The sequence below is a fragment of the Corapipo altera genome, unplaced genomic scaffold (assembly GCF_003945725.1).
Source record: "Corapipo altera isolate COAL_440 unplaced genomic scaffold, ASM394572v1 45, whole genome shotgun sequence".
NCBI lineage: Eukaryota > Metazoa > Chordata > Aves > Passeriformes > Pipridae > Corapipo > Corapipo altera.
The window spans coordinates 7471487-7496056 of NW_020884877.1; the positions used below are offsets into that span (position 1 = coordinate 7471487).

A 24570-nucleotide genomic window follows, 5' to 3' on the forward strand; every position below is an offset into this window, starting at 1 on the left:
GGGGGGGAGGGGGCTGGGGGCGTGCAGTCAGGCTGGCGGGCGGGGCGCGGCGGCGGCGCATGCGCGGTCTCGCCGCCCGCCACGTGTCCCGCCAGCGGAAGGCGGCCCCGCCGCTTCCCCTCCCCGCGCGCGCTCACTTCCCCTTCCGCCGCCGCTTCCGCTTCTCCTCCGCGGTGCGCGCGTGCTTGACCGGGGGGGGGGGGGGGCTCCCGCGCTGCCGCCGCGATGCTCGTGCTGTTCGAGACGGCGGCGGGATACGCCATCTTCAAGGTGGGCGCCGGGAGCGGGAACGCGGCGTCTCCCCACCGGCCCGCCTGGCGCGTCCCAGCGCGGGGAGCGCCCGCCGTCCTGCGGAGAAGCGGGAGGGAGGGAGAGAGGGCGGAGGGCAGCGCGCCGGGCCTGCGCCGGGAATTACGGGAAAACACGGGCCGGGGGAGGGAGGGCGGGAGGGAGGGAAGGAGGGGGAGCCCCCGCGACGGGCGGGTCTGCGGGCGGGGGGCGCGGGACGGCGGGAGGAAGGGGGGCTCCTCGGCGCCCGTGTGCCCCCGGCGGGGTGGGTGTGGGAGGGATGTGTGCCCCCCTGGCCCTGCCCCTTTCAGCGTCTCTGGTGGCGCCCCGGGGTGGGCGCGTTGACCACTCTCTCCCTGGCTGTGCCCTCGTGGCTCATGTTCCAGCAGAACCTCGTGGATGCGGGAGGGGGCGCGTGGGAGACGGGCAGCGTGCCCTGGCGGGTCTGCGGCTCCACAGTTGGATCATCACATTTGTACTTTTTCACCACCTACTCAGTCCTTTTCCGGGTTTAGCTTGTGTGAACACGAGTGCGGGTGCAAAGAGAGCAAAGCTCTGGTTTCTTTTGCCCTAGCCTGCGGCAGAACTACACCCTTTGTGGTGCTCTATAGAGCACTGTGTTTACTTCATCTGCCCTGAAACCTTTCCTCCTCGTTGGAGAACAGCTGTGCAGCTCAAGCAAGGAGCCTCAGGAGGAAGCCAGAAATATTTCTAAATGCTAGATAGCTTCTGGTCTGTGCCCCCCTCCCAGCACTTACACCTGGGGAACTGACACACGTGCAGCAGTCTCCCTGAAGGTTTTGCTCAACTGGATGTTTGCACAGAGTAGTATCCTGCACCTTCAGAGTTACTAAAAATAAAAAAATTAGCCCTTGAGTAGGCTGAGGCTTCTTGTGCAGTGAGCCAAGGCCTTTTAACCTTTCACAGGTGCCAGGAGGGCCTGAAAACAACCAGTATTTCAATTTTTGACGGCAGACTAGGCATAAAGGACTTAAAGAGAAGTGCCAAGAGGTCTGTGCTGCAGTGTTCTGCTGCAGGTGAGAGCAGCTGGGGGCGTCTGGCTGGGATGGATGCACAGAGCGGCGGGGGGAGAGGTGAAAGCTGTCTGCTGGGAATGAGTAGAAGTGGTATTTTATTAGAGTATATGTTTTGAGGCAAGCTTTGGTTTTCCATGCTGATCCTGCTCGTTGGCAGCTGCCAAGGCTGGATACAGGAAAGCCACAGCCCCAGTGCACATCTGTAGGGAAAGGCTCTCAGTCACATCGCCTTCCTTCCCTAGACAGGGCAGCTGTTCAGCTGCAGGCTTGTGTCATTCTCACACTTGTGTGTTCGTTCTGTATTAAAATGTTCTCTGCAGAGTTGAGCTTCCCAGAGTCTCTAAAGTTCATCACTGCTGGGGGTTCGGGGTGGTTTTTTGTCTGTTTTTTAGTTACTTGAGGGTTAGAGAGAATTTGTGTTTCTGAACTTTGGGGACAGGTCACGGTCACCCACTTCCCTTTTCAGCAAGAACCACAAATGTTTGTTGCCAGCATAACTGTGCTCTGCCTTTATGCCTTGGTGATGAAGAATCACTGTCTTCTGCAAGCTGTGTGTAGCTCTCGGTACTCCCTTGTAGGTGTTTCTCCCATCAGAGGAGCACATAGTAAGGGCAAATGGGATATAGCCATGTTCTAGATCTTGGAGGACTTTCTCCAAGGAGTCTTAGTATCTTGAATGACACAAAATATCCGTATTCTATTTTCTGCTGACAGTCTTGATTTAGCAGCTTTATTCTTTATTTTTCTCTGTGCACCCATGTCTCTTTATAGAGGCTGCAAATTCTGTAGGCCTTTGGGTAGGAAAGATGAACTGGAGGAAAGAATCAGCAAGCTGAGGAAAGGAAGAGTTGCTCCAAGGTTTTTCTGTGCCCCAGAGTTATGGGGGAAATAATTACTATGTTTATTTGCTCAGCTACTAATTGAATTTAAAAAAAGACAAGCTCCTTCAACCAGGGTTTAAAAATCTGCAAGGGAGCAAAATTCATAATACCAGGAATGATTTCTGCACTGAGTTAAATTGCAATTGTGTTGCACTTGCACTGTGGGGACAAAACTACAAGATTTCATAGTAGGTGTAAAGATCTTGACTGATCCCCTGAGCAGTTTTCTAGGACTTTGCAGTGCACTCCACGTTTTGTGAAATGTATATACAGCTCCAGGGCTGTAATTGTAAATCTTGTGCTGTTTAAAAGCTGAGGGGGATCTCCTGTGTTCAGAGATGGGATTAAGCCATTGCTGCCTGCCCAGTTGATTACCAAGCTGTGGTGACAACTCTTCTTTATAGGGATGTTCTCTTTCTTTGGGCTAGCTCAGATTAATGAAAATAACTAGGGGGATGAGTCCTTCCTGTTAGGGGTCCCAGACATGTTTTATTTTTCCAAAATGGTGGCAGATTTGGTTTTGGGTTGTGAAGGAATCTGGTAGAGGAGGTGGAGCAAACCCAGTTTTGATAAACAAGAAGATGATTTTGCAGGTTCAGGAAGACCCAGCCATTACTGAGGAACTTCTTTAATTCAAATGAAAGTAAACACACTCTGCTATTGTGTGTCTGTTGGTAGGGTAAAGCTGCTGAGAGAGATTGATGAAACTGTAGATCCCTGAGAGTGAGTTTGGTGACTGGATCAGTGTTAAGTGCTGCAGAGGGATTGGATACACTGTAAATCTGTTTCAGGTCTTCTCTGCTGAATGAAGGCTGAAGATTGTTCAAAGGTGATCTAAATATAGTTGTGTGTTGGTTTTTTTCCCTGCAGGTTCTGAATGAGAAAAAGCTCCAAGAAGTTGACAGTCTGTGGAAAGAATTTGAAACTCCTGAAAAAGCAAACAAGATGTAAGCAGCTTTATGTGGGGATGACAGTGTGGCTTTTGGAAGAACGTGACTACCTGTAGTTATGCACATCTGCTTCAGAAAGAAGTATTGATTTTGGTTTTTCAGTATTGTAAAAGCTGTGAAAAATGGTAATGTGAAGTTAGGTATGCTGAGAAACTTAAAATGGAGTATCAAAGTGAAAGAAATACCTTTTTTCCTTGCAGTGTAATTAAGAGGCAGAAGTCATTACTATGTGTCACTGAAGCAAAATATTGAACAATATTTTAAGGCAATCTGGAGGCCTTGACAAGAACATCCAAGCTCGTAATGCTGAAGCTGTGTGAAATGACATGTTTTGTGCTCACAAGAAATTATTTTTGAAAAACAAAAGTTTAATCCAGATGAAACTATGTAAATCACTGTGAATTGAGAGTTAGTGTTGTTGCCTGTGCCATCAGTGAGTGAGTGTTGGCACCACTGCGTAGCTGCACAGGGAGTAGTGTCCACTGATCAAGCTGGCCTTCCTAGCAAATTGCCCCAAAGTGGGGGACAGTGGTGGATTCCTTCCAAGTCTGTCTGCTGTGTTTTTATTGGAAGATTTCTTTGATTATAACAGATGCGTCTGAACAAGCTATGCCTTGTGATTTGTATTTATCTGGCTCTGCAGTAGTACTTAGAGAAGAGGCTGGAACATCCCACATTTGCCTGCTAGTAGTGCTGTTATTCATGTCTTGGAAGCATCATCTTGGCCACTTGCTCTGCAGGATGTGGCTCTTAATGGATTTCTACTCTGATCAAAGTAATTCCTGTCTTGCCTTTCTGAAAAGGCATCAATGTAAGCCTGAAGCTTCTGTTGGGATCTGCAAATGCTTAACTCAAGCATTCAGCTTTATCTGTGACCTTGCTTCCTTTGCAGGTACTTGACTCGCAAACAGCATTGGTTAATCGGAGCTGGATTAGTCAAATACCTGTCCCTGACAAGGAATTTAGTGGATTGAGATAGCTTCCTAACTGTAACTCTATATATCAACACCACAGATTCTGTGAAGGGCAGAGGGAAACTGCGCCTGAGGATCTGACACAGTGTGGTTAAACACTGTCCATATGGTTTTTGGCTCTGGTCAGCAGTTAGGGCATGAAAGAATGTTTTGTTGTTTGTTTTAAGCTCAGCTCAGAACTTGTATTCTAACATCTAATTACAAGGGAGGACTTGAGGATTTGTGGGTAATGAATCAGTTCAGTTTAAAATCTTTGAAGATGCATTTGGTTGGAAAGCATGTTAAATCTGAGCTGTGCAGGCTCTGCATTCCACAGAGGCAGAAGGTTTCCTTTTGAACATGAGTGGGAAGATGCTATCATCAGTCAATCAGGGTGCAGTGTTGAAATTTAAATGGATGATGTCTGTCTTTAAATATGAACTACAAACAAAAAAGGGGCTTAGGTTTTCTGGTGATGTTGGTCCAAGAAATACCAAATCAAAGTTCCTTTTTTCTTTATGTAAGTATTGTGGGACCCAGCTGAAAAGTCACACCAAATCCAAACTTAATTGGGAGGTTTAGTGCTCTCACTTCTTGTTGATGATCTGAGTATCGATCTCCGCTCTCTTACAGCCTTAGGGAAAAGAGGGGAACAGCCTTAGGGAAAAGAGGGGAACTAGAAGAGTGAAGGCAGGAAAAAAAGGTAAAATTGTTCTAGCATCTGTTTTATGTACATTTGTTTACACACTTTTATTTTTCTTCTGTAGAGTAAAGCTGAAGCACTTTGAAAAATTTCAGGACACCACAGAAGCACTTGCTGGTAAGCGAGTTAACCCCATTCTTACAAAAAACCCAAATCCCTATTGTGCACTAGTTCACTCATTACTTACCTCTGTCCCTGCTGTGTTTCTTTACTTAGTTTTTAAATTACAGGTTTTTCAAAGTAAACTGTTTTTGATGGCTTATGAGGTCACCCCTTTGGTCTCTACTGCAGTTGAGATGTAAGAAAGTCTAGATTTTTCCTACTGTGTGTATTTCCCATGCAGCTCATAAGTGGGCACTATGTAAGTTTTGCCTGATACCTGTAGCCTGTTGTCAATGATGGATTCTTGTTGAAGCTGAGCATAACTGATTTGAGTCAACATTTCGTCACTACCACTGAGACAACAGATGGGTATCAGAGAACGTTCATTATTGCAGTCACCCATGTTTTATGGACACATATTATTATGCCTATGTTTTTCAGCCTAAAAAAAGTCTGTCTTGTACTTGAGTTCAGGAGTTTGAACAAAATGGAAAGCCTTATATTCAGTAATTTTTACAGATTTTACACTTGATGCTGTGGACTAGTTTGAACAAAAATGATAGAAGTTCTGGGTAGTAATTCAGACATAGTGTGACAATTACTGCTGAATATGCTGTATGACAGCAATAGATGGATGTTCCAGGTTGCATTTACAACTAAAGAACGGTTCTTTATATTCTGATATGGTAGGACTAGACTATAAAGGAAGCTAAGGAAACAAAAACTGAGATGCTGCCATTGTACATGAGGTGCAAGTAAAAGAACTGAAATTAAAGCTGCTGTGTGTTCCTCTCCATGGCATATTTTTTGGATTATGTTACTTTTTCATAGGTTTGGATTCAGATCATGAATAGTTAGGCTGATTTTAAAAAAGAAAAAAAAAAGGTGGAAAATTATCTCCATTTTAGAAAGGTTGAGAGGAAACTCAGCAAAGCAGTTATATTTTACTCTTACATGTCATTGAGGTTCTGGAAACCAAAAATCACTGGTCTCTGCTCTATTTAGTGTGATGAAGATGTTGCATCAATCACAGAAGTTCAGTGGAGCACAGAGCTGACCCTCAGACAGATTGTATAAGTGCCTGCTTAAAATATATTGTGTGGGATTGTAAAGCTTTTACAAATCTATTAATATTTGAGAATGAAGAATGTCGTTTTAAAATTCTTCTGTCTGCATGCTACATTAAAAGGGTCTGTGCCTGACTGCCCAGTCAGTGTGTTTGGCATCATTCCTTCTTGGGCTTTAGATGTTACATTATCATCGCCAGAGGATGCAAATAAGCCATTACTCAATTTAGGATATCATGGTTGCTGCCTAAGGGACATGGAAAATGGTTGGTTAATTAAATGATACACAAAATGTTCCCATATAACCCTGCCTTTGGAAATGTTAAACATGCATCTAAAGCATATGGCATACTGTTTGTAGAGATCTTTAAAAAAAATTGGCAAAAATAGAACTGAAACCATATGGAGAAAGGAGAGGCAACTGAGAGAAAAGTTTTCGATTTCGGCCTCCAAAGGAACAAGTATATAATTTTCTTCTATTTTGATTTTAGCTATTGCATGGCAAAGTAGCATTGCAGCTCAGACTAGAGCTACTGTGGGCAGTTAAAATAAATGTACAAAGCTAGGAGTACTATTTTGACAGGTTTTAGGAGGGGAAAGAAACTGTATCTTTGGTCTTTTTGTTTTATACAGCATCCACAGCTCTTGTAGAAGGCAAGCTCAGCAAGAACTTGAAGAAAATTCTCAAGAAGATTGTGGCAAAAGATGCCCATGAGCAGTTGGCTGTAGCAGATGCCAAACTTGGAGGTGTCATAAAGGTGATAGCTGATTTTGCCATTCTTCCTTTTGCCTCATGCTGCTGAAATGTTATTGTCAGATTCCAGAGATTTTGCAGTTACTAGCAATGGATTGTGCTGCCAATGCTGTGCTTGCAGCACGGATGATATCTAATCCTAATGTTTATACTGCATGCATGCAGGGAGATGTTGTCTTGAGCACACAGGTGAGTGATATTGTAAAAGTGCACTGAGGTGTTCAGGTTTGCTTGATTTCTTTTAAACATTGGTTAGAAACCCAGCAGATTAAAAAATTAATTTTCTTAATGATCCAGTCCAGCATAAGAGTGGAGGGAGGAACAAAAAAAAAAACCCACAGACAGACACACTTATTCCTCACTAACAGATGCTGCAATAGTGGGGTGATGACTTATTGGGAGTATGCATCGTTCTGCCTTCCTCAGTCTGCAAACAGTTGTGCACCTCCTTCAATCCTTGCCTGTCAGAGGAAGGAAGAGGTACAGAGGAGGTGGACTGCCTTTTCCAATGTCTCTTAGGTGTCAAATACCAGTTTCCCATTTCTCATGTCCAATTGCTCCTTGGTCCACTGATTTTTATTCTGACAACTTCCTCGTGCTGTTTTAGGAGACTGGTGTAAGCTGCAAAATGATAAAGGGTTTAAGTGGTAAAGTGAATAATACCAAGGACTTTGAACTAATTATTCGGTTTTGTTCTCTGAAAATTACCCAAAGCCCCCAACCCTCTACCTCTGAATTTTCTGTCTGTGGCCAAACTGTTTCTAGTAAACTGCAAAATCTTGACTCTTAAGTTGAATCTTCTACATAGCAGATACATATTATAAATCTCTTCATAATGGAATTGTTTCAATGTGTGGAACTGGTGGTGTCACTATGTTTAGCGTCAAAAGCAGTGAAACTGTTGTGTGATCATGGGATGGCTGTGGGAAAACCAGTCATAAATGATAAAAGGCTGCTGGAAGAAGGGCTTTAGAGGAATGTCATGTGTTGCCTGACTTTGGATCATTGCTTTCCAACCTGCAGGACAAGCTGAATTTGAGTTGTATACACAGCCCAATGGTTACAGAGTTGATGAGAGGAATTCGCTCCCAGATTGAAGGGCTTATAACAGGCCTCCCTTCTCGAGAGATGGCAGCCATGTGTCTGGGGCTGGCACACAGGTGAGTTCCTAGAACAGCTCTGTATCATCCCATGTCTGCCCCACTCCTGTGTCCTTGGCTATGCTGTGCTGCTTGAAGTGTCTCTGAGTATGTGACGTGGTCTCATCAAGACACGTTTGTATCGGAAATCTTGTTTTATAAAGGAAGGGCTTTCCAGTTTGCACTCACCCTTTAGGGAAAGGCTTCATCTGCACCTGAAGTTGGAAGCTTTCCTTTGCATTTAGTGTACTTCAGGATTTCGTTTGGAATGTCTCTGTAGGAGTCAAGTGGGTAATTTAAAACTCCATTGCCACTAGGAGGCAAGGTGAAGATCATGATTTGCTGATTTATGCCAGAATAAATACCCATATAATAGATAATTATGTAAAAATGTTAAAGGCAGAGTTGTCTTTCCACTTTGCTATCACTGCCTTTTAGGTTTAGTGGAGAAGTAGTTAAGGATCAACATGAGATGAAACATCCATTCATGAGTAACTTTTAAATTCATGTTTTGATATGAATTTGTCCTGTATGAGCCATTGGCAAGTTAGAGAAATGCTTTGCTGTAGCTAATTTCTTGAAAATAGATGTGTGTTTGTTTAGAAAATGGGCATTAATATTGAAGGAGGACTTTACAGATGCAAATCTTCATTGATATCAAGTGTCTTTGTAAACATACATTAAAGCCAGATGGTAATGGGCTTCGTCAGACAGTGAGAATCTGTTCTAGGAAGTGTCTTGTTGCTTCACATTAGCATTGCTGATATTGGCTGCTGGGTAGGTGCAGTTTTGTGGATTGCCTTCAGCTGCTGCAGAACTGGAAGTGCTGTTGACAAATACTTTTTGTGGGGAACCATGCAGAAAGAAACCAGCAGCCAATTTCCTGCCACAGCACTCATGTTCAGTCTGCTGCATGTGGTACAAATAGCCTTAACTTTCCCTTTCACCCTGGTCACAGGGTATGTGTGTGTACACATGTCAGAGCTGTTGTGAAACTTGTGTCAGTGTGGCTTCTGGCCACAGCTGAGAGCAGTCAGTGGCATAAACCTGAACTGTGTTGAATGAATGTATTCATGTAAAATAGGAACAGGTGGGGCACACTCTGCAACAGGAGCTCAGGATGCTGATGAAACTGTATTTCTGTCTCCTCAGCCTTTCCCGATACAAGTTGAAATTCAGCCCAGACAAAGTAGATACCATGATTATCCAGGCAATTTGTAAGTATATTTAGAGCTTAAATTATTAATGGATTTGGCTTAGGATAGCTGACTTCTTTACATTGGTTACAGAAAAGTATTGCTGTCCATTTCCTCTGAGTATGTTTTGGTAAATTGGGCACTGATGTTCAGCAAGGCATAAGGTGTGTTTTCTTAATAGGGTTTTCCACAAACAGGAACATTGGCAGGATGATACAGTAAACTGCCACTTTCTCTTAGCGTAGAAATCAGCTGAAATACAGACAGTCCTGTAAGGGCTTCCCTTCCCAACATGCTTCCCTTCTGAGTGGTGCTGGGAGAATGGGCCCCACGGGAAGGCATTTTGTGACCCATTATTTTGTTGGTACCTTGCGTAGAGGGTATTGTAGAAGTAGACTCTTGTGTTAGGCATGTAAAACATGCTGCAGTGTGTAATGCTGCATTTCACAGACTGAAATTGTTAACACAGCTAGGAAAGCCTCATTTTTCCTTGAAGACATGCACATCATAATTGGTACGCTTGCTGTGAAGCAGTGGTGAGGAATCCTGTTTGGAATATTATTCCCAGACTGTTGTCAATGATGAAACATATAGTTAAACTGAAATTAATGATTTGATTCAGTTCCTTCGTCACTACCACTGAGACAACAGATGGGAATGTTGGTATTGCATTAGCAGGAAATATTTTAGCCCCAGGGCTCTCTAGCAATATATGCTGTGCATGCTATGCTCTTAAATTCTAAATCTGATTTTTGGTCATATCTGGTAAATGGTGAGCCTGTTGGTTTTGTATTGAGTATATTTATATAAGAAAGGCAACTAAAGGGCTTAATACAATCTTTTAAATCAAGTAATTGAATAAAAAAATCAGTTTGTAACCATTAAAACATTTTTTCCTTAAAGTTAATCGGATGGCTACATTTTACATCAACCTTGTGTGTAGCACGTTGGCTGACTGGGGGGAAGAATAATTGGTTACTGTTCCCCTTCCAGGAGAATGTGCTTTGCAGCTGTTAAGGGAATCCGTCCAAGACAATTCCAGTGATGAAACTTTCAGGCCACGCTTGTGGGAATGCTGACAGTTCTATAATATTGTGCCTGGCATTATCTATTTCTCTGAAAAGTGAAGACTTCTAGTGTACTGCAGTTTGTTTTATTCTAGTCTTTATAAGATAAAATACCTCAGTTAATCTCCTTTTACAATATTTAAATTTGTTGATTTGAGAGTTTTCCATTTTTAGATTAACTTTTTAGATAAAAGTAGTCCATTCTTCTTTCTCTTAGCACTTCTTGATGACTTGGACAAGGAACTGAATAACTACATCATGCGCTGTAGGGAATGGTATGGTTGGCACTTCCCTGAACTGGGCAAAATCATCACAGATAACCTAACCTATTGTAAATGTGTGCGGAAAGTTGGTGAGTAGTAAGGAATCGTGAGCCTGGAGTTTGTTGCATGGCAGTATGCAGTGCACCAATGGCACTGACTTGTAGACCAACTCACTCTCTCATCCATTTAGTCATGACACTGTGCAGTCCTGTCTTCAGCAGCAGTGTAAACAGGACCAGTAGAAAAGCAGTGTATGGTTGCATCTGTGTGTTGCTGCAAGCTTTGGAAGCTTAAGAGAAAGTTAATACCACATCACCAGTCAGTCCTACAGGGACCACCTGCATATCTTCTTAAAATCCCAGTTATTCAGCAGACGAGTTTGGAAATTAGCTACCAAAAGAACTGATGTAAAGAGAAATGTCACCTGTTTCTGGATGTTCTTGGAGACAGAATTTTTTATTCACAAGAGCAAAAAGAATGACTGCTATAATATTTTGGACACTTGCCTCACCTCTTGGTTGAAGCTTTGTATTGATGATTCTTTTTTTCTTAGTCGGTTGTCTTTCTTGGGGTTTTTTTGTGGTGTTGGTTTGTTGGTTTTGGTTTTTTTTGTTTGTGTTTTTTGTTTGTTTGGTTTGGTTTTTGTTGTTGTTGTTGTTGTTTGTTTTTTTTTTAATAATGAAGTTTGCAGTCCAGAGGGAGACTTGTAGTTTGAAGGGAGCTTTTTTTCCCAGTTGTGGGAAGAATTAAGTAGATGTGGTTACTGGTAAATGACTGCTTGCTTCCTAGAACTCTTTCTTTTTAATACTGTGACTGAAAATTTTACAGCAACCAGCTATAGAAAAGGTGAAGTATGCAGTGTTGCAGAATATGGGCAGGTTTTTTTTTAATAGTTTCAAATTTAGTATTTCCAACCATTCCTAGCTAGTATAAATGTAAAGTCAGAACACTGACATAATATGTTGGGAATTTGGAGTAGGGTGATGGCAGACTTGACTCACTGTTTTTATTTTGGCCTTTTATCTTTATGTGTTTCTGTGCTTTTTTTTTTACTAGTTGATCTTACCCCCAGCACAAACAAGCTTTCATCTGTCCCCTACAGGAGACAGAAGCAATTTTGCTTCCTCTGATGTTTCTGACATCCTACCAGAGGAGATTGAGGAGGATGTGAAGGCTGCTGCTGAGATTTCCATGGGGACAGAAGTATCAGAAGAAGACATAAGCAACATAATCCATCTCTGTGATCAGGTATGTACACACAGATGGATAGCAGTAGGAACTCCACTGTAGCCATTGCAGAGCCTCTTCTACCAAGGAGAGGTTTTCCGAAGGCAGTGCTGACACACTTGGGATGGCAGTGATGATTCCTATATTGTTGCTTTCCCGATGTTCAGACATGAGGGTGCACAGTCACTACCTCATCTGAGCCATCTCAAACTGCTGATAACTGCACAAAGCTTTCTGAAAGTGGCAGTGTTACTTTAGGGAGGAATCTTGCTATCATTGTGCTTTCGAGTCTTTACAATAATGGCATTGTATAGTCTCTTTCTAATCTGTCACTTTGGAAGCAAGATGATAAACCATGGGTTAAAAGTGGAGCACTGAGGCCGCAGAAGAATTAGGAGCCCTATTCTGCTCTCATCTGGATTGTCTGTGAACACCCTCTGACTTTAGTTGTGCCAGTTGGATCCCTTTGTGACTTTGCCAGGGAGTGGCAGGATTAGGAGTTCCTGTTCTTGGTCTAGACCAGGCTGCTTTTTTGTGTGTGTTCTAATTGTGTGTATTTGTATGGAACAAGTAAAGAGCATTTATCCCATTTCAAGAGAATAGTGGCAAAGATTTATGTGAAAACTGAACGTTCCAGGGTTTTGTCCTACAGAAAATGCCCTTACTAAGTATTTTTGTTCTGCTTCGCTGTCTTTGGCATGCTATCAGCTCCTTTATCAGGAGCTTTGCTGAGAAAGTGAGTCACATAGGGGAATAAGCAACACAGATCCAATATACTTGGAGGATGGAGCTCTACTCTGGGAATATGCCCTATATAAAGCTTCCTGTAACTCTGGCTCTTGGCTGTTTGCATTTTGCAATTTGTTAGTCTCCTTCCTTGGAATTCTCAGCACTTCCTCATCTCAGTATATTTATCTCTTGATATTTTTTGGTCATCTGATACTGACTCCTGTAACCACACTCTGTCTGTGGCAGGTGATTGAAATCTCTGAGTATCGGACACAGCTGTACGACTACCTGAAGAACAGAATGATGGCCATTGCTCCTAATCTCACTGTCATGGTGGGAGAACTGGTCGGAGCAAGGCTCATTGCTCATGCAGGTGGGTTCAGTGATCAATGTAAATAACTCTTAGGTGACCTCATCAGAGGCTTTCTCCTCAGGGCTGGTCAGCTAAAAGCATTATGTAAGGCCCTGATGAACATCTCATGGTAAAGAGGGCAAAGGCAGCACTTCAGCAGTCTGAGAATACCAGCATGAGCTTGGTAGTTGTCTGTGATGACAAAGTTCTCAGTTGGCCTGAATTCTTTTCAGAATATGAGGGCAACTTTAGTCACTACCTCTTCTGAGACACTTACTGAGCCTCCTGCTGATAGTTTAGTCGCTTCTGAGGTAAAATGCTGACAAACCATTACACTTTTGTAGTCATACTGGCTCAAGGTAGCAACCTTATTTCAGTTACCTCTGCTGCAGTTCTGTAATGACATGTTCTTGCTGCCAGACTGTCAGGAGTAGGCATTACTCCAGTGGAATATGTTTTATTGAGTCAGCCTTCTTTCCTCATGCTGAAATCAAACCAAGAGAGTTAGTTGAAGCATGAAAGACTGAAGCAGTTTACCTGTCCTTCAGGAAACGAATGTGAAGCAGGTCTTGGAAATAGATGGTTCTGAGCTTCTTACACTGTTCAAAAGCAGGAACCCAGCCTAGCTGCTCCTCTGACAAATTGCTATTGCTGTGTCACCTCCTAGGTTCACTCTTGAATCTGGCAAAACATCCAGCTTCAACAGTTCAGATACTGGGTGCTGAGAAGGCACTCTTCAGAGCACTGAAGACTAAAAGGGACACACCTAAATTTGGCCTTATCTATCATGCTTCCCTGGTGGGACAAACCAATGCCAAAAATAAAGGCAAGGTAAGTTGCAGAATTGCTTACCAACTTGGCTTTTCCCAGAGCATGAGTATCTTGAGCTTTACAGTGAAGCTCTTTCCGTGGCTTGTTTTACTGTATTGCTTTGTGTTAACATGTAAAATACCACAAATCTTTGAATGTTACTCCTTCCTGTTCAAAAAAGTGAATGGGATTGTCCATTTGAGCAATAACAGATGCATTCCTGCTGAGTTATGATGTAACAATGGCTTTCTCAAGGGGTATGTTGCTACTTTCTTCTACATGGTAGGCTTTAGTCTTGCTTGGAAATGGGTGTCTTGTGCTAAAGCAAGTAATTTTCTGCTTCACCTTGAGCTTAGCCTTTTATTATGTGGGTGGATGAATATGTGTTTGAATTGTGGAGAAAGCTGTCCATTTGGAAATTACACCTCAAACTAACCTGATCTAAAGGTTGGGATAGAGTAGGATACATGTAACTAACTTGCTGTCTCAGACCTTTCCCTCTATTTATCAAGGGAATAAGGTGTTACATTACCACCATTTCAGTGGTGAAAGAATGATGCACTAATTATTTTTTGGATTAAACACTGCTAGTAAATGGTTACTTTGTTCTTTTGTATGTGGGTATGGTTTTTTCAGATCAGAGTGAATCATTGCCTTATGCTAAGTCTTAGCATTTAATATTATTTCTGGCTTTTCCAGATTTCTCGAATGCTGGCAGCTAAGACTGCCTTGACTGTTCGTTATGATGCCCTTGGAGAGAACACCAGTGCTGAAATGGGAGCTGAGAACAGACTAAAAGTAGAGACGAGACTGAGGCTTTTGGAAGAGAGAGGGGTAAGTCTAGCAGAGGCTGCATGAAGCTGACATTCTTGTTGAGGGTATGAATTTCTGATGCACTGCTTTTGACTCTTTCCCTGTCACTCAGTAGTGTGTCACTCTTACTCTGTAGCTTTTCCCAGCTTTGGCTGGAGCAGTTGGGTGTGTAAGCTGGCTGCTGGCATTTTTATGTCAACTTTTCTTGTTTACATGGCTGTTTTCCTTTACATTATCCTGAAAAATCTTGATATTGAATAAGATGAGTGAGATCATACCTTTACATTCACTGCATCTCTATGAATTGCAAAGATATGCTTATTACTTCATAGCTTCTTTCTCTTTACCTTAGAAAGGAGTATTTGGGTTTTGTGCATGTCTTATGTTTTCCACCATGGTTCCTCAGAATCTGAACACTGGTGATGTTTAGTCTTAAAAAGCTTTCTCTGTAGCTAAAGCAAAATGTTATTCTGCAAACTGCTGCATTGCCCTCCCACCATCTAATGCATATCCTACCTCTCCACACCTGCTGTTCCATGTTGCCATTGGCACAGCATGCTGGGAGAACATAAGGTCACTTTCCTCTTTTAGGTGACATGCCTGCTGTGTGTGATCTTGTGAATGATGACTAGGTACAGCCTTCCAAGCTAGAAGATCTGATACTAGAGCTGTAGTACTGGCATCACTAGATCAGAAAAGAAAAATCCAGAAAAACCTGCCCATTCTCAAGTGTTTCATGGGAGGTGATACTTCTTATTGGATCAAAGGCAAGGAGACATGCTAACACCAAAATACAAACTGAGCACTTGACAAGTACATATTTAATTCAAATCCAGTTTGGGACCTCTATTGTGGTTTTAAGATTGACCTTATGCCAACCATAGGGTGATACATGCCTGACATACTTTTGCCAAGGAAAAAAAATGTGCACAAATTAGACAAGATTTGGGGAATTTGAAGGTATAATGTGATGGTATGTTTTGGTATGTTTGATCCAGTACTAGATACCCTTTACTTGAATTGCACTTCTGAAGGGCAGCATTAGAAAGGCCTTTCTCACCTCAGTTACACTCCCTGTCACTACTCTACACCCGGGTGTAAGACTTGTGCAGGTACACAAGAACCTGACCCATAATATATGTCTGTTTTTCTATTTTTAATTCCTTTCAAGAACTGTAAAACTTGAGCTGTGAATTGTTTTCATTATGAGTAATTTGGTTTTCATATCGAAATTTTTCTTGTAGATAAGAAGAATAAGTGGCACTGGAAAAGCCTTGGCCAAGACAGACAAGTATCAAAACAAGAGGTGAATAGTTTTTCCTTTCAGGCTTTTTACTTGGCTGAGTATAAAAAACAAAAACTCTCCATGTTTTTATTTCTGAAAAGCTTGTTTGTAGGCTGAGTTGACTTAAGATCTAGAAAACATTTTCTATGCTTTTAAACACTGATGATAAGTTCTGTTGCTAGCAAGGATTTCTGTTTTCCCAGATTTTCTAATAGTAAATTACTGACATCATTGGATAACAAGTACTTTTAAGTGCTATGAGCATCAGCCCAGAAAGCTGGGTGTTAATATGTAGCAGCTTTACTTAATATAAGTCTGAATGAAATAAACTTGAAAATTACAGTTTGAATTAATTTCTTTCACATGGAAGCTGTCCTAGAGACCTGCTTAGAAAATAAAAAAACCAGGCACCACTTGATTTGAGCAAAGCTTCACCTCCTTGTTTTAGTCTTGTACATAATAAGTAATACATGTCTTAAGCAGTAGATGAGGTCTGTATGTACTCTGGACACTGTTAGAACAGTTTCTGGTGCCCAAAGTGACACTGTAAATTGCAACTGGGACAGCTGAACATCTGAGGATTTGAACAGGGTATTATTAGTCTGAGCTGTGACATCTGGGTTTATCGCTTAATTTGGTTGCAGGCTTCTTGCTTAGCGTGGCCTGCTTATTTTGCTGAGCTTTTGGTGTAGAGAGGGCTGAGTGCTCGTTCTGTGAGGAAAAAATAGCACTGTTGCACCCATCTGCAGTCCCCAAACATCTTTCTGGAGCCTAGCTGTAACTTTCATTTCCATATGCCAGGCATTTCCAAGTGTAGTGACGGCTGTGATTACTGGAGCAGCTTTTGCAAAGACAGTGTCAGTCAGGAAATGAAGCATCAGGGCCTGTCAGGAAGCAGTAGCTTAGGGAGGAGGGTGTTGAGGAGACAACATAGATGCTGGCTTTTGACCTCTTGAAACGAGGAGTCATGAATTCCTGCCAGGACATGTTTCTGCTGTTAGACATGCTTTGCAAACATGTCTAGGCTTGGGGGAGAATCTGAAGATAATTCCTGGCTGTTTGGCATAGTCTGGCTGCCTAAAAGGGAAACTAACTCAGTACCTATCAAATTGTCCTTATAGTACAAGAATGGCAATATTGTATGGGGATGTTTGAAGGGCTAAACTAGTGTTTTAAGGAGATTGGTGAGAATCTTAGTCCTGTATGGAACTATGGATTTTGTATGAATTAGCTAAATCAAAGTAATGTATCAGAAGTTAAATGCGAGGTAGTTTTTAGAGATGAGGTTCAAGTGAAACACTTCAGTATGCTTTCCAAAAAAAGATGCAAGAGAATGCATTACTTATCTTCATCATATTTATGGGTTTGGTTTGGTTTTGGGTTTGTTTGGTTTTTTTTTTTTAAGTAGCAGGAATATTTTGACAATCTCAAGGAAACCAGTGAGCTCTCGCTTGGGTTTAACTGAAGCAGAGTCCACTGTTTGCAAAAGGCTACCTAATCAATTTCTGTAAAGCAATATGCAGTGTTAACACCCATAAGGATAGTTTCTGATGCTTAGAGGATGAAATGATGGTACTGTCTGCTGGCATTGCCACATGCTTCCCAGTCCAGTCACTAGCCTTGGTTGCTTTTTTAACATGTGCAAGGTAGCTACTTCACATTCCTCTTTTAGAAAAGTTCAGGTGCTCTGGATGTGACTGGGGGGAAATGTTTTAGGCTTACTGATTTAAAACTCCTTTCAGTAGGAATTCTGTTCTGAATTCTTGCTATTTAACGATTCAATTGCCCCTTACAAGTTCCAACTAAAGAGCACTGGATTTCAGGGTGACTGGTTCTCTACAGCCTGTAGAGGAGTTTGGGTCTGAACAAAGGAGTGTGCAATAATTGAGAAGAGGCAATTTCAGACACAGATTAGATATTTGAATGTCCCATAGAGTCAGTGATACAGGGGTGAACCATAGTATTACCCTGCCTTGTGAGTTGTCCCCTCTCAATGTAATAGTGGAGAGGCAGTGTAGAAAAGGCAAAAGTAAAGCTACTTTTAATACTCTGTGTACATATACACCCCTGAGGGTACAATTATAGCATAATATACCAAATACAATATAATAATATACCAAGTGGTGTGGAGCTGTGTGCTTGTGACCATAAGGCTGTGCTGAAAAGGCTTTCAGCAACAGAGAGATCAATCTAATGGGTAATTAAAGTGCTCTATAGAGCCTTGAACAGATATAAACCAGAATCAAACTCTTACTTAACTGATACCTTCTGTTCAGATCAGACAGTTGTACTTTGTAGTTGTACTGTAGTCATAATTAGTGATAAACCACCTCTGTATTGGAGAAAGGGCCTCACTACCTGTAGATGCTTTGTTAGCTGAGTAAGATTTATTTGCAGATATTCTTGGGAGGTTGTGTTGTGAAGTTTACGTTCAAGTGCAGGATCTTACCTGGGGGCCTGCTCTTCTTACTGCTTAAACTGACTTGTTTTCTTCACTGCAGCGAAGTGAAGGTATTTGACCCGTCTGGTGACTCAACGCTTCCTGTTGTTTCCAAGAAACGCAAAATTCAGGAGGTGGAAGAACAAGACACTGAGGTTCCAGTGAAAGCAAAGAAGTTCAAAGCAGAGATGAAAGGTTAGTTGCTGTATCTGTGCTGCTGACGTATTGCTGCTTCCATCATGCAGTGGGCTTAACATTTACAGCCAGCCACAGTACTTGGTTATTCTCCTTGGGTATGACATTGTATTTAACAATAGTAATGATCCTTTATGGATTGACACCAGACTGCAGTTAATTTGCTTTAAACATCTGCTTTTAAACAGTTGTAAGCATATAAGAACATCTAAGAAAGACACTCTATTTGTATTCTTCTTGCAGAATTTCTTGCATGACAGGTTCATATTTAGTGACCCTCATATCTTGAAGACAGAAAAGCTGTTCTCTGTAAAACCAGAAACTTGCCCAATTATCTTTCAAGAATACTGTTTTATTCTAACTAGAAATGTTTTCTGGTACGTTTCAACCTACAAACAGGTCAGAATTTTAGGTGAAATGACACTCAGAAATTTCTGAATTTACATAATACATGAACAATTGTTATTTTCTGGGGAACTAAAACTGAACTGTAGCCACAATTATTCTTTCCTTCTGCTGTGTTTCTCTGTGAAGAAAGATTTTGAACTGACTTCAGAATAATATAGTTTTGTATTAAGGGTCATTTTAAGAAACATTCTCTTCTCTCCAGTGTGCACTTCAGCACCTCTAGAAGGCTGGCCTGTACTTGCTGTGATAGTGGAGTACCCAGTGTGTAACTTGGGAGGGGGAAAAAAAGGGGAAAAGATGACTTTAAATCACTTCTGTGAGATCAGGAGCCAGATCTGGGTATGAGCTACTCACAAGTTTTGTCACCTATCCGTGCCTGCAGCATGCGAGGGCTGTCTACCTTCTCTGCTGCTGTGTTCTAAGGACCAAGAGTGTAGTTGTGCTGGTTCAGTACCTGTTCTTGCTCAGCTGATGCTGAGGTGTGATTGTCCCAGACGCTGGTTGGTCCATGGTGTCTGTTTACATGGATGGAGCAACTTGTAGGAACCTAAAGTTAGCTGAGAATTAAGGTTACACTGGAGGGAGAATCCTTTGTGCTGTAAACCTGAGATCTGTTGCCCAGCTTGTTCTGTTATTGTGAGACAAGGACACATGAGTACTTTGGAGGCTTGAACTTTGCCCATTTTCTTTTGGAGAATGTGGATGTTCTCACAGTTACTGCTTTTGATTATCTTTTGAACTAACTTCCTTTGCTATAGCCAGAATTGTTCCCTTGGGCTTCCTTTGCATTATCAAAGCAAGTGTTGATATCTCACAGGCATGAACTCCTTGCAGGTGAAATATTACATTGATTTCCAGCCTGGTCTCTTGCAGTTTGAGTAGGATATTTCTGTTCATAATTATATTATTCAGTGGTTCATGCTTTTATACACAAACTTGTTTGTGTTCACTTCATTTGCTGTACTGAGCATTGGTATTTCCTGGTGTAGGGGTTGGGTGGAGCTTAGCAGATATCCTTGAGCTGGAGATAGTGTCCAGAATACTTGTGGACTACTGAAATCTGTGTTGTTTGGTTGTTTTTTAAATTTCCCAAAACCTGAAGTACCGGATTCAGATGTGTTGCTTTGCTTCTGGAAAAAATGAGGCATTTTTCAAATGTGTGGTTCATAGCTCCTGCTTTTTCCCAGTTCTTCCTATCAACTGGGTCATTTTATTTGGATACCTGGGCATTAGTACTAACTATGCCACTTGGTTCACACTATGGAATAAATGTTTTCAGAGAGCTTATTTATCTTGTATCACCTGTATGCAGAACTAATCCCTTCAGCCTGTCCTCTTGCACCCTATAAAAATAGCACTGCCCCTGTGTTTGCAAAGTCTTGTATTCCAGCACCCAGCAAAGTACATGGATTTCCCTGACACCTGCTAAACAGACCATGACCTTGCTATTTCCCAGTATAATTCCTGTGGCTGCACAGTGTGCTAGAAGGGGGTTGCTGGTGGTGGTCCCAGAAGTTAGAGTAGTTCAGCAAGTCCAATAATACACAGAAGAGCGCAGAGGAGGTCCCAGCATTAAGATTTATGTTGCATGCCCACTTGAGTACACATGAGCCTTTAATGTCTGCTGTTCTTGGCTCCATTCTCTTTTGATGCAGTGCTCTGTTAAGCTTTTGCCTGGTCAGAGATTATGCATCCAGACAGTGCATTGTGAAAGAAACCTCTGCCCCTTCCTTCCCCACGCTGTTTGTGCAGCTGCAGGATAAATGGGAGTGGTGGAAAAGTAGTTCTGGAAGGAAAGGCATTTTTCAACCAGATACATTTTTATCCAGTTTGTATTACAAGAAGAACATAAAGGACAGGAAGAATCTGGGATGATGCCACTGATTGATTTGTCAAACTATTGCTTTTAATATCTGTTGTAAAGGGGGTCAATATTTTGCATTATGCTACCCCAAAATGTAAATGTTGCTGCAAGATGAGATGTGTGGTGTTTTATCTCTCCCTCTTTGGGATGCATGGCTGGCAGTACTTTGGGTGGGAACTGGCAGGGGGGCTGGGGATGTGAGCTGTGACTTCAAACCACTTTCACCTTTTATACCTAGAATGAAACCAAGCGGTTTCTTCTTTTTTTAGTGCCTGAAACAAGTTACAATTCACTGAAGGATTTCTCTGTTAAAACCTGTCTTAGTGCTGGGGGAAGGGAAATAGGACAGGTATTTTTGTGACTACAGTCTGAAGTTGGATGTGGCTAGACAGAATGCATACCACCAACAGAGCTAGCCAGTGCCCGCAGTGAAGCCTTCCGCTTGCATTTAGCATCAAGATGTAGTAGCAGTCAGTCATTTGGGAAGATCTCTCTTGGAAAGAGAAATATCTTAAATTAATGGAGTGAACCCTGCAAGATACAAAGCCTTAAATGACAACAACATCATGACAGGATGTCTTTATTGATAGACATTGTGACTTAACTCTGTGAAGTGGTGCATCATGTAGAGGAGAGAGGGCACATCAGGCTGGTGTATAAAAGCCTAGAAAAAAATGGTGAAAAATGGGTGAGTAGAACTGCTTTTGCTGATCTCCAGCACTCACAGGGCCATCAATCAAACTGCTCTTCTGGGTGCTGCTTTCTGTGCCTCAGTGCCTGATAGCAAGAGCTGTTGGTTTCCTTGTCAACTGCTGTGTACCACAAAGAAACCCCGCTGGCCTTGAGTGACTTAAAAGTACTGCACCTCGAGGGAAAAGGCCAGCACCCCTGGAGCCTTTGTCCTCATTCTGCCTAGGTACAAATAATGTGAAGTCTTGTGATAAGCTTTCCTGGAAAGCAGCAACTGAAATCTTCAGGGAGGGGTCTGCTGCTGGCTGTGAGAGTGACAGTGTCTGTGAGCGCCCCGTGCATCATCTGCAGCTGCAAATTGTGACAGGTTCACTGCCTCATGTGTCAGACTTGATGCCACATAGGGTAATAGCAAGAAGTTATTTTTTCAAGGTTACCACCCCACATTTTGCTTGAAAATGCATAGCTTGCCAATCCAGCTGAGTGAAAATGTGTTGCATAGCAAAATACCATGTTGTACTGTATGGCTTTAGTGTAATTTAGGCTTTTTAGGTACTTTTTATTTCCCTGTGTTATACAGAGAGAGGTGAGGATATTTAGCTTTACACATTTTGAATGCCTTAGGCTCACACACTATTCACTGTGAATTATGTGTATGGCAGAATCCACTTAAAGTTATATTTACTGGAATTCTTTTATCCGGAATTCTTTACTGTTTTGCTTCTGGTATGTTTTTTAATGTCAGCAAACTGCACATGTTAGCTGACTGTATTCTCATGTAGACATGTCTAGAATTTTTTTACCCTGAGGCCAATTTTTCTTTGTCTGAAGCTAATGTTAGAGGCAAAGTTTGAAGTGTATTTTTGACTTCTTGAGGAACTAAACTTGTGACGAAGTACAGTCAAGATGTTACAGGGTTGTGTAGTTTGACAATTTTTTGTAATTGTACAGTTCTTTTTGTAAGTGGTGAGTTCTTCATAATGAAACTGATTCTTTCCTTTGGGGGGCATATGGTGAGAAAATTATGTCTAGAGTCACACCCCCAGTAGCAACTGTCCATACCACAAACACCACTGATTTCAGCATCATTTTTGAGCTACTGAAGGACAGTGGTTGCTACGTCATTAACTTAGTCATGAGTACTATGTATGGAGAAACTTGGTGTCCAGCACTGACTCAGCTGTGCAAATAAACTTGACTTGGGTATGCTCCAGTAACAGCCTGGCTGCTGCATAGGCTGTCAGCTTGGTAAGATTCCTGCTTGGTTTCTTTACCTAGAGATTGCTAAGACTATGGTATGTATTCTAGAAAATGAGTGGTAAATCATAGTTCCATTACCATTGTGATTAGATAGGGCAGCTGTTGATGAATAGTTCTAAAAAGTAACTGTAAGGTCATTAGTAAATCTTTTCCTGGGTTGACATTCCTTTCAGCTTATATAAATAATCCCTGTCTTCCAGGGCAGGAAAGTTTCTGCATTAAATGCTTTATGTTAGCTCAGCATTAAGACATCTTTGTGTTTGCCAGTCTAAACAGTAAAGAAAACCGGTCTGCTTCTTAGCAAATTTCCAACATCAAGGTTGGGAAATCAGCTGTGAACAAGCTGCTGCTGACTGAACACATTTCTCATATGGAGTTTAGAGTCCTTTTGCTGCTTCTTTGCTGCTGCTGAAAATATTTGCCAAACTGTGGACAGTCTCTTTTCAGATGGAGTACTTGAAGATAATTTGGCAAACAAATGAAAACATGAAAGCTTGCTTTAAACTTTGGGAGCAGCACGTAGAAGTGTGTTTGTACCAGATGTGCAGAGTGCTGTCTGAACACTGTCACTTGTGAATTAGGCAGTTGTACATTTTGATTATAGCAGAGAGTAGTCATGCAGGTAGGGCAAAGCAGATGGTAAATAGATGTAGAGAGATTTAAAGAAGGGACAGTGTGGTATTCAGTATTTTGCATTCTTACTGTCGTCATTGCATCTTCTCACATCTCATAGCTTGTCCTTTTGCACTCTTAATAACTGACAACCTGCTTTTCATTTTTGTCCTTTCTGTGATACAGAAGGCACAGTTGTAGAAGATGATGAACCTGTCAAAAAGAAGAAAAAGAAAAAGAATAAGGAAAAGCAAGCTGAAGAAGAGGAGGTACTGAATGAGGAACTCCCCACCAGCCCCACAGTTGAGGTGAGGCTGAATTGCATTCCTTTTTGGGAAGGTGTTTTCTCCAAAACATACAGAGTGTGGAGTGAGGGGGGGAAATTGCTGTATAATATGCAAAGAGGGTCTTACTCTGGTAACTCTATTCTGATATCCATCACTGTAATGTCCAAGAAGATTTGCATTACAGAATATGGCCTAGGAAGTTTGTGACTGTAATGCTTCCGTGTTTCCCCTCCTTTTCCTCTAGTCTTCCTCTTTTTACGTCTTTTCTAGTGAGAAGAGTGTCCTTTGTTGCCAATCCACAGTCATCAGTCTAGAGTTTAGGACTCATAGGGAACAGAGGCTGTACCTGCTGATTTGATGAACCATCATTTGATGCCTTGCAGCAACAGTAGAGCAGATGGGACCAGGCCAAACTTTTTGCTCAGTTCTGAAATCCTGTTCTTAACGTGGGGTTTAATTTTCTCCCCTTTGTGTATCGCAGCTGCACTGCCTGACCACAGTGCTGAGCTGCCAGCACACAGCTTCCCTTGCCCACTGCCCCCACCGGGCTGTGAACAGCCAGTGCATTTAGTGATTGAGGAAGGGACTTCTCTTGGGTTGTGCTTTCCTGAGCTGGCAGCTGAGGGGATGCTTCGGGTGTGAGCTCTGTTGCCTTGGCTACCTGTGTTGCTTTGCTTTTCCATTATGCTGTTCATGACAGCATTTGTTTGTTTGCAGAATGCAGAGAAAAAGAAGAAGAAAAAGAAGAAAGTGAAAGAGGAGGATGAAGACTGATCAGGAGCAGGGGAAAACATTGGCCCTTGGACAGCTGCTTTGGAGTAGCATTTCCCAACAGAATTTGTTTACCCTCTTGCTGAAAACTAACTTCCTTGTGTTGCAAGAGGGCAAGGAGATGGATTTGATAGCTGTCTTCTGCCCTGAAACAGGATACCCTGGTGTCTCTGCTCATTAGGAGGATTGCTGGTTTTTTGCAGTTTCTTTTGTTTAAAAGCTTACAGCAGGCTTTTCACAAGCCATTGCCACTGATAAGGAATAAAACCGTTTTTATGGAGATCTTGTGCCTCTGTCTTTAAACTTGTTTGCTGGTTTTCTAGCCATTATCAGGACTGAGATTTATTGTTTTAAATGAATGATCAGCAAAAACTCTAAACGTGTAAATGTTCTGTTGCAGTTTATTCTCTAAAGAATTCAAAGGTTG

The 24570-nt window shown here is 42.0% G+C and overlaps 1 protein-coding gene and 4 non-coding genes across 5 annotated transcripts; all 5 read left to right on the forward strand.

Annotated features, from left to right (window-relative positions):
* Window positions 1–139: 139 nt before the first annotated feature.
* On the forward strand, window positions 140–24425 carry NOP58 (NOP58 ribonucleoprotein). Its single transcript, XM_027636388.1, has 15 exons — window positions 140–270; window positions 3077–3153; window positions 4877–4929; window positions 6615–6739; window positions 7759–7895; window positions 9027–9091; window positions 10355–10489; window positions 11503–11648; window positions 12603–12729; window positions 13376–13539; window positions 14218–14352; window positions 15576–15637; window positions 18118–18251; window positions 23272–23393; window positions 24090–24425. Exons 1-15 carry the CDS (start codon window positions 226–228, stop codon window positions 24144–24146), a joined length of 1584 nt encoding a protein of 527 aa, XP_027492189.1. The 5' UTR covers window positions 140–225; the 3' UTR covers window positions 24147–24425.
* LOC113944448 lies at window positions 5195–5283 on the forward strand. Its single transcript, XR_003526691.1, has one exon. It is a non-coding gene; the product is annotated as a small nucleolar RNA SNORD70 (small nucleolar RNA).
* LOC113944449 lies at window positions 9636–9725 on the forward strand. Its single transcript, XR_003526692.1, has one exon. It is a non-coding gene; the product is annotated as a small nucleolar RNA SNORD70 (small nucleolar RNA).
* LOC113944446 lies at window positions 11750–11833 on the forward strand. Its single transcript, XR_003526689.1, has one exon. It is a non-coding gene; the product is annotated as a small nucleolar RNA SNORD11B (small nucleolar RNA).
* On the forward strand, window positions 12896–12981 carry LOC113944445. The gene has a single exon (XR_003526688.1). It is a non-coding gene; the product is annotated as a small nucleolar RNA SNORD11 (small nucleolar RNA).
* Window positions 24426–24570: the final 145 nt, after the last annotated feature.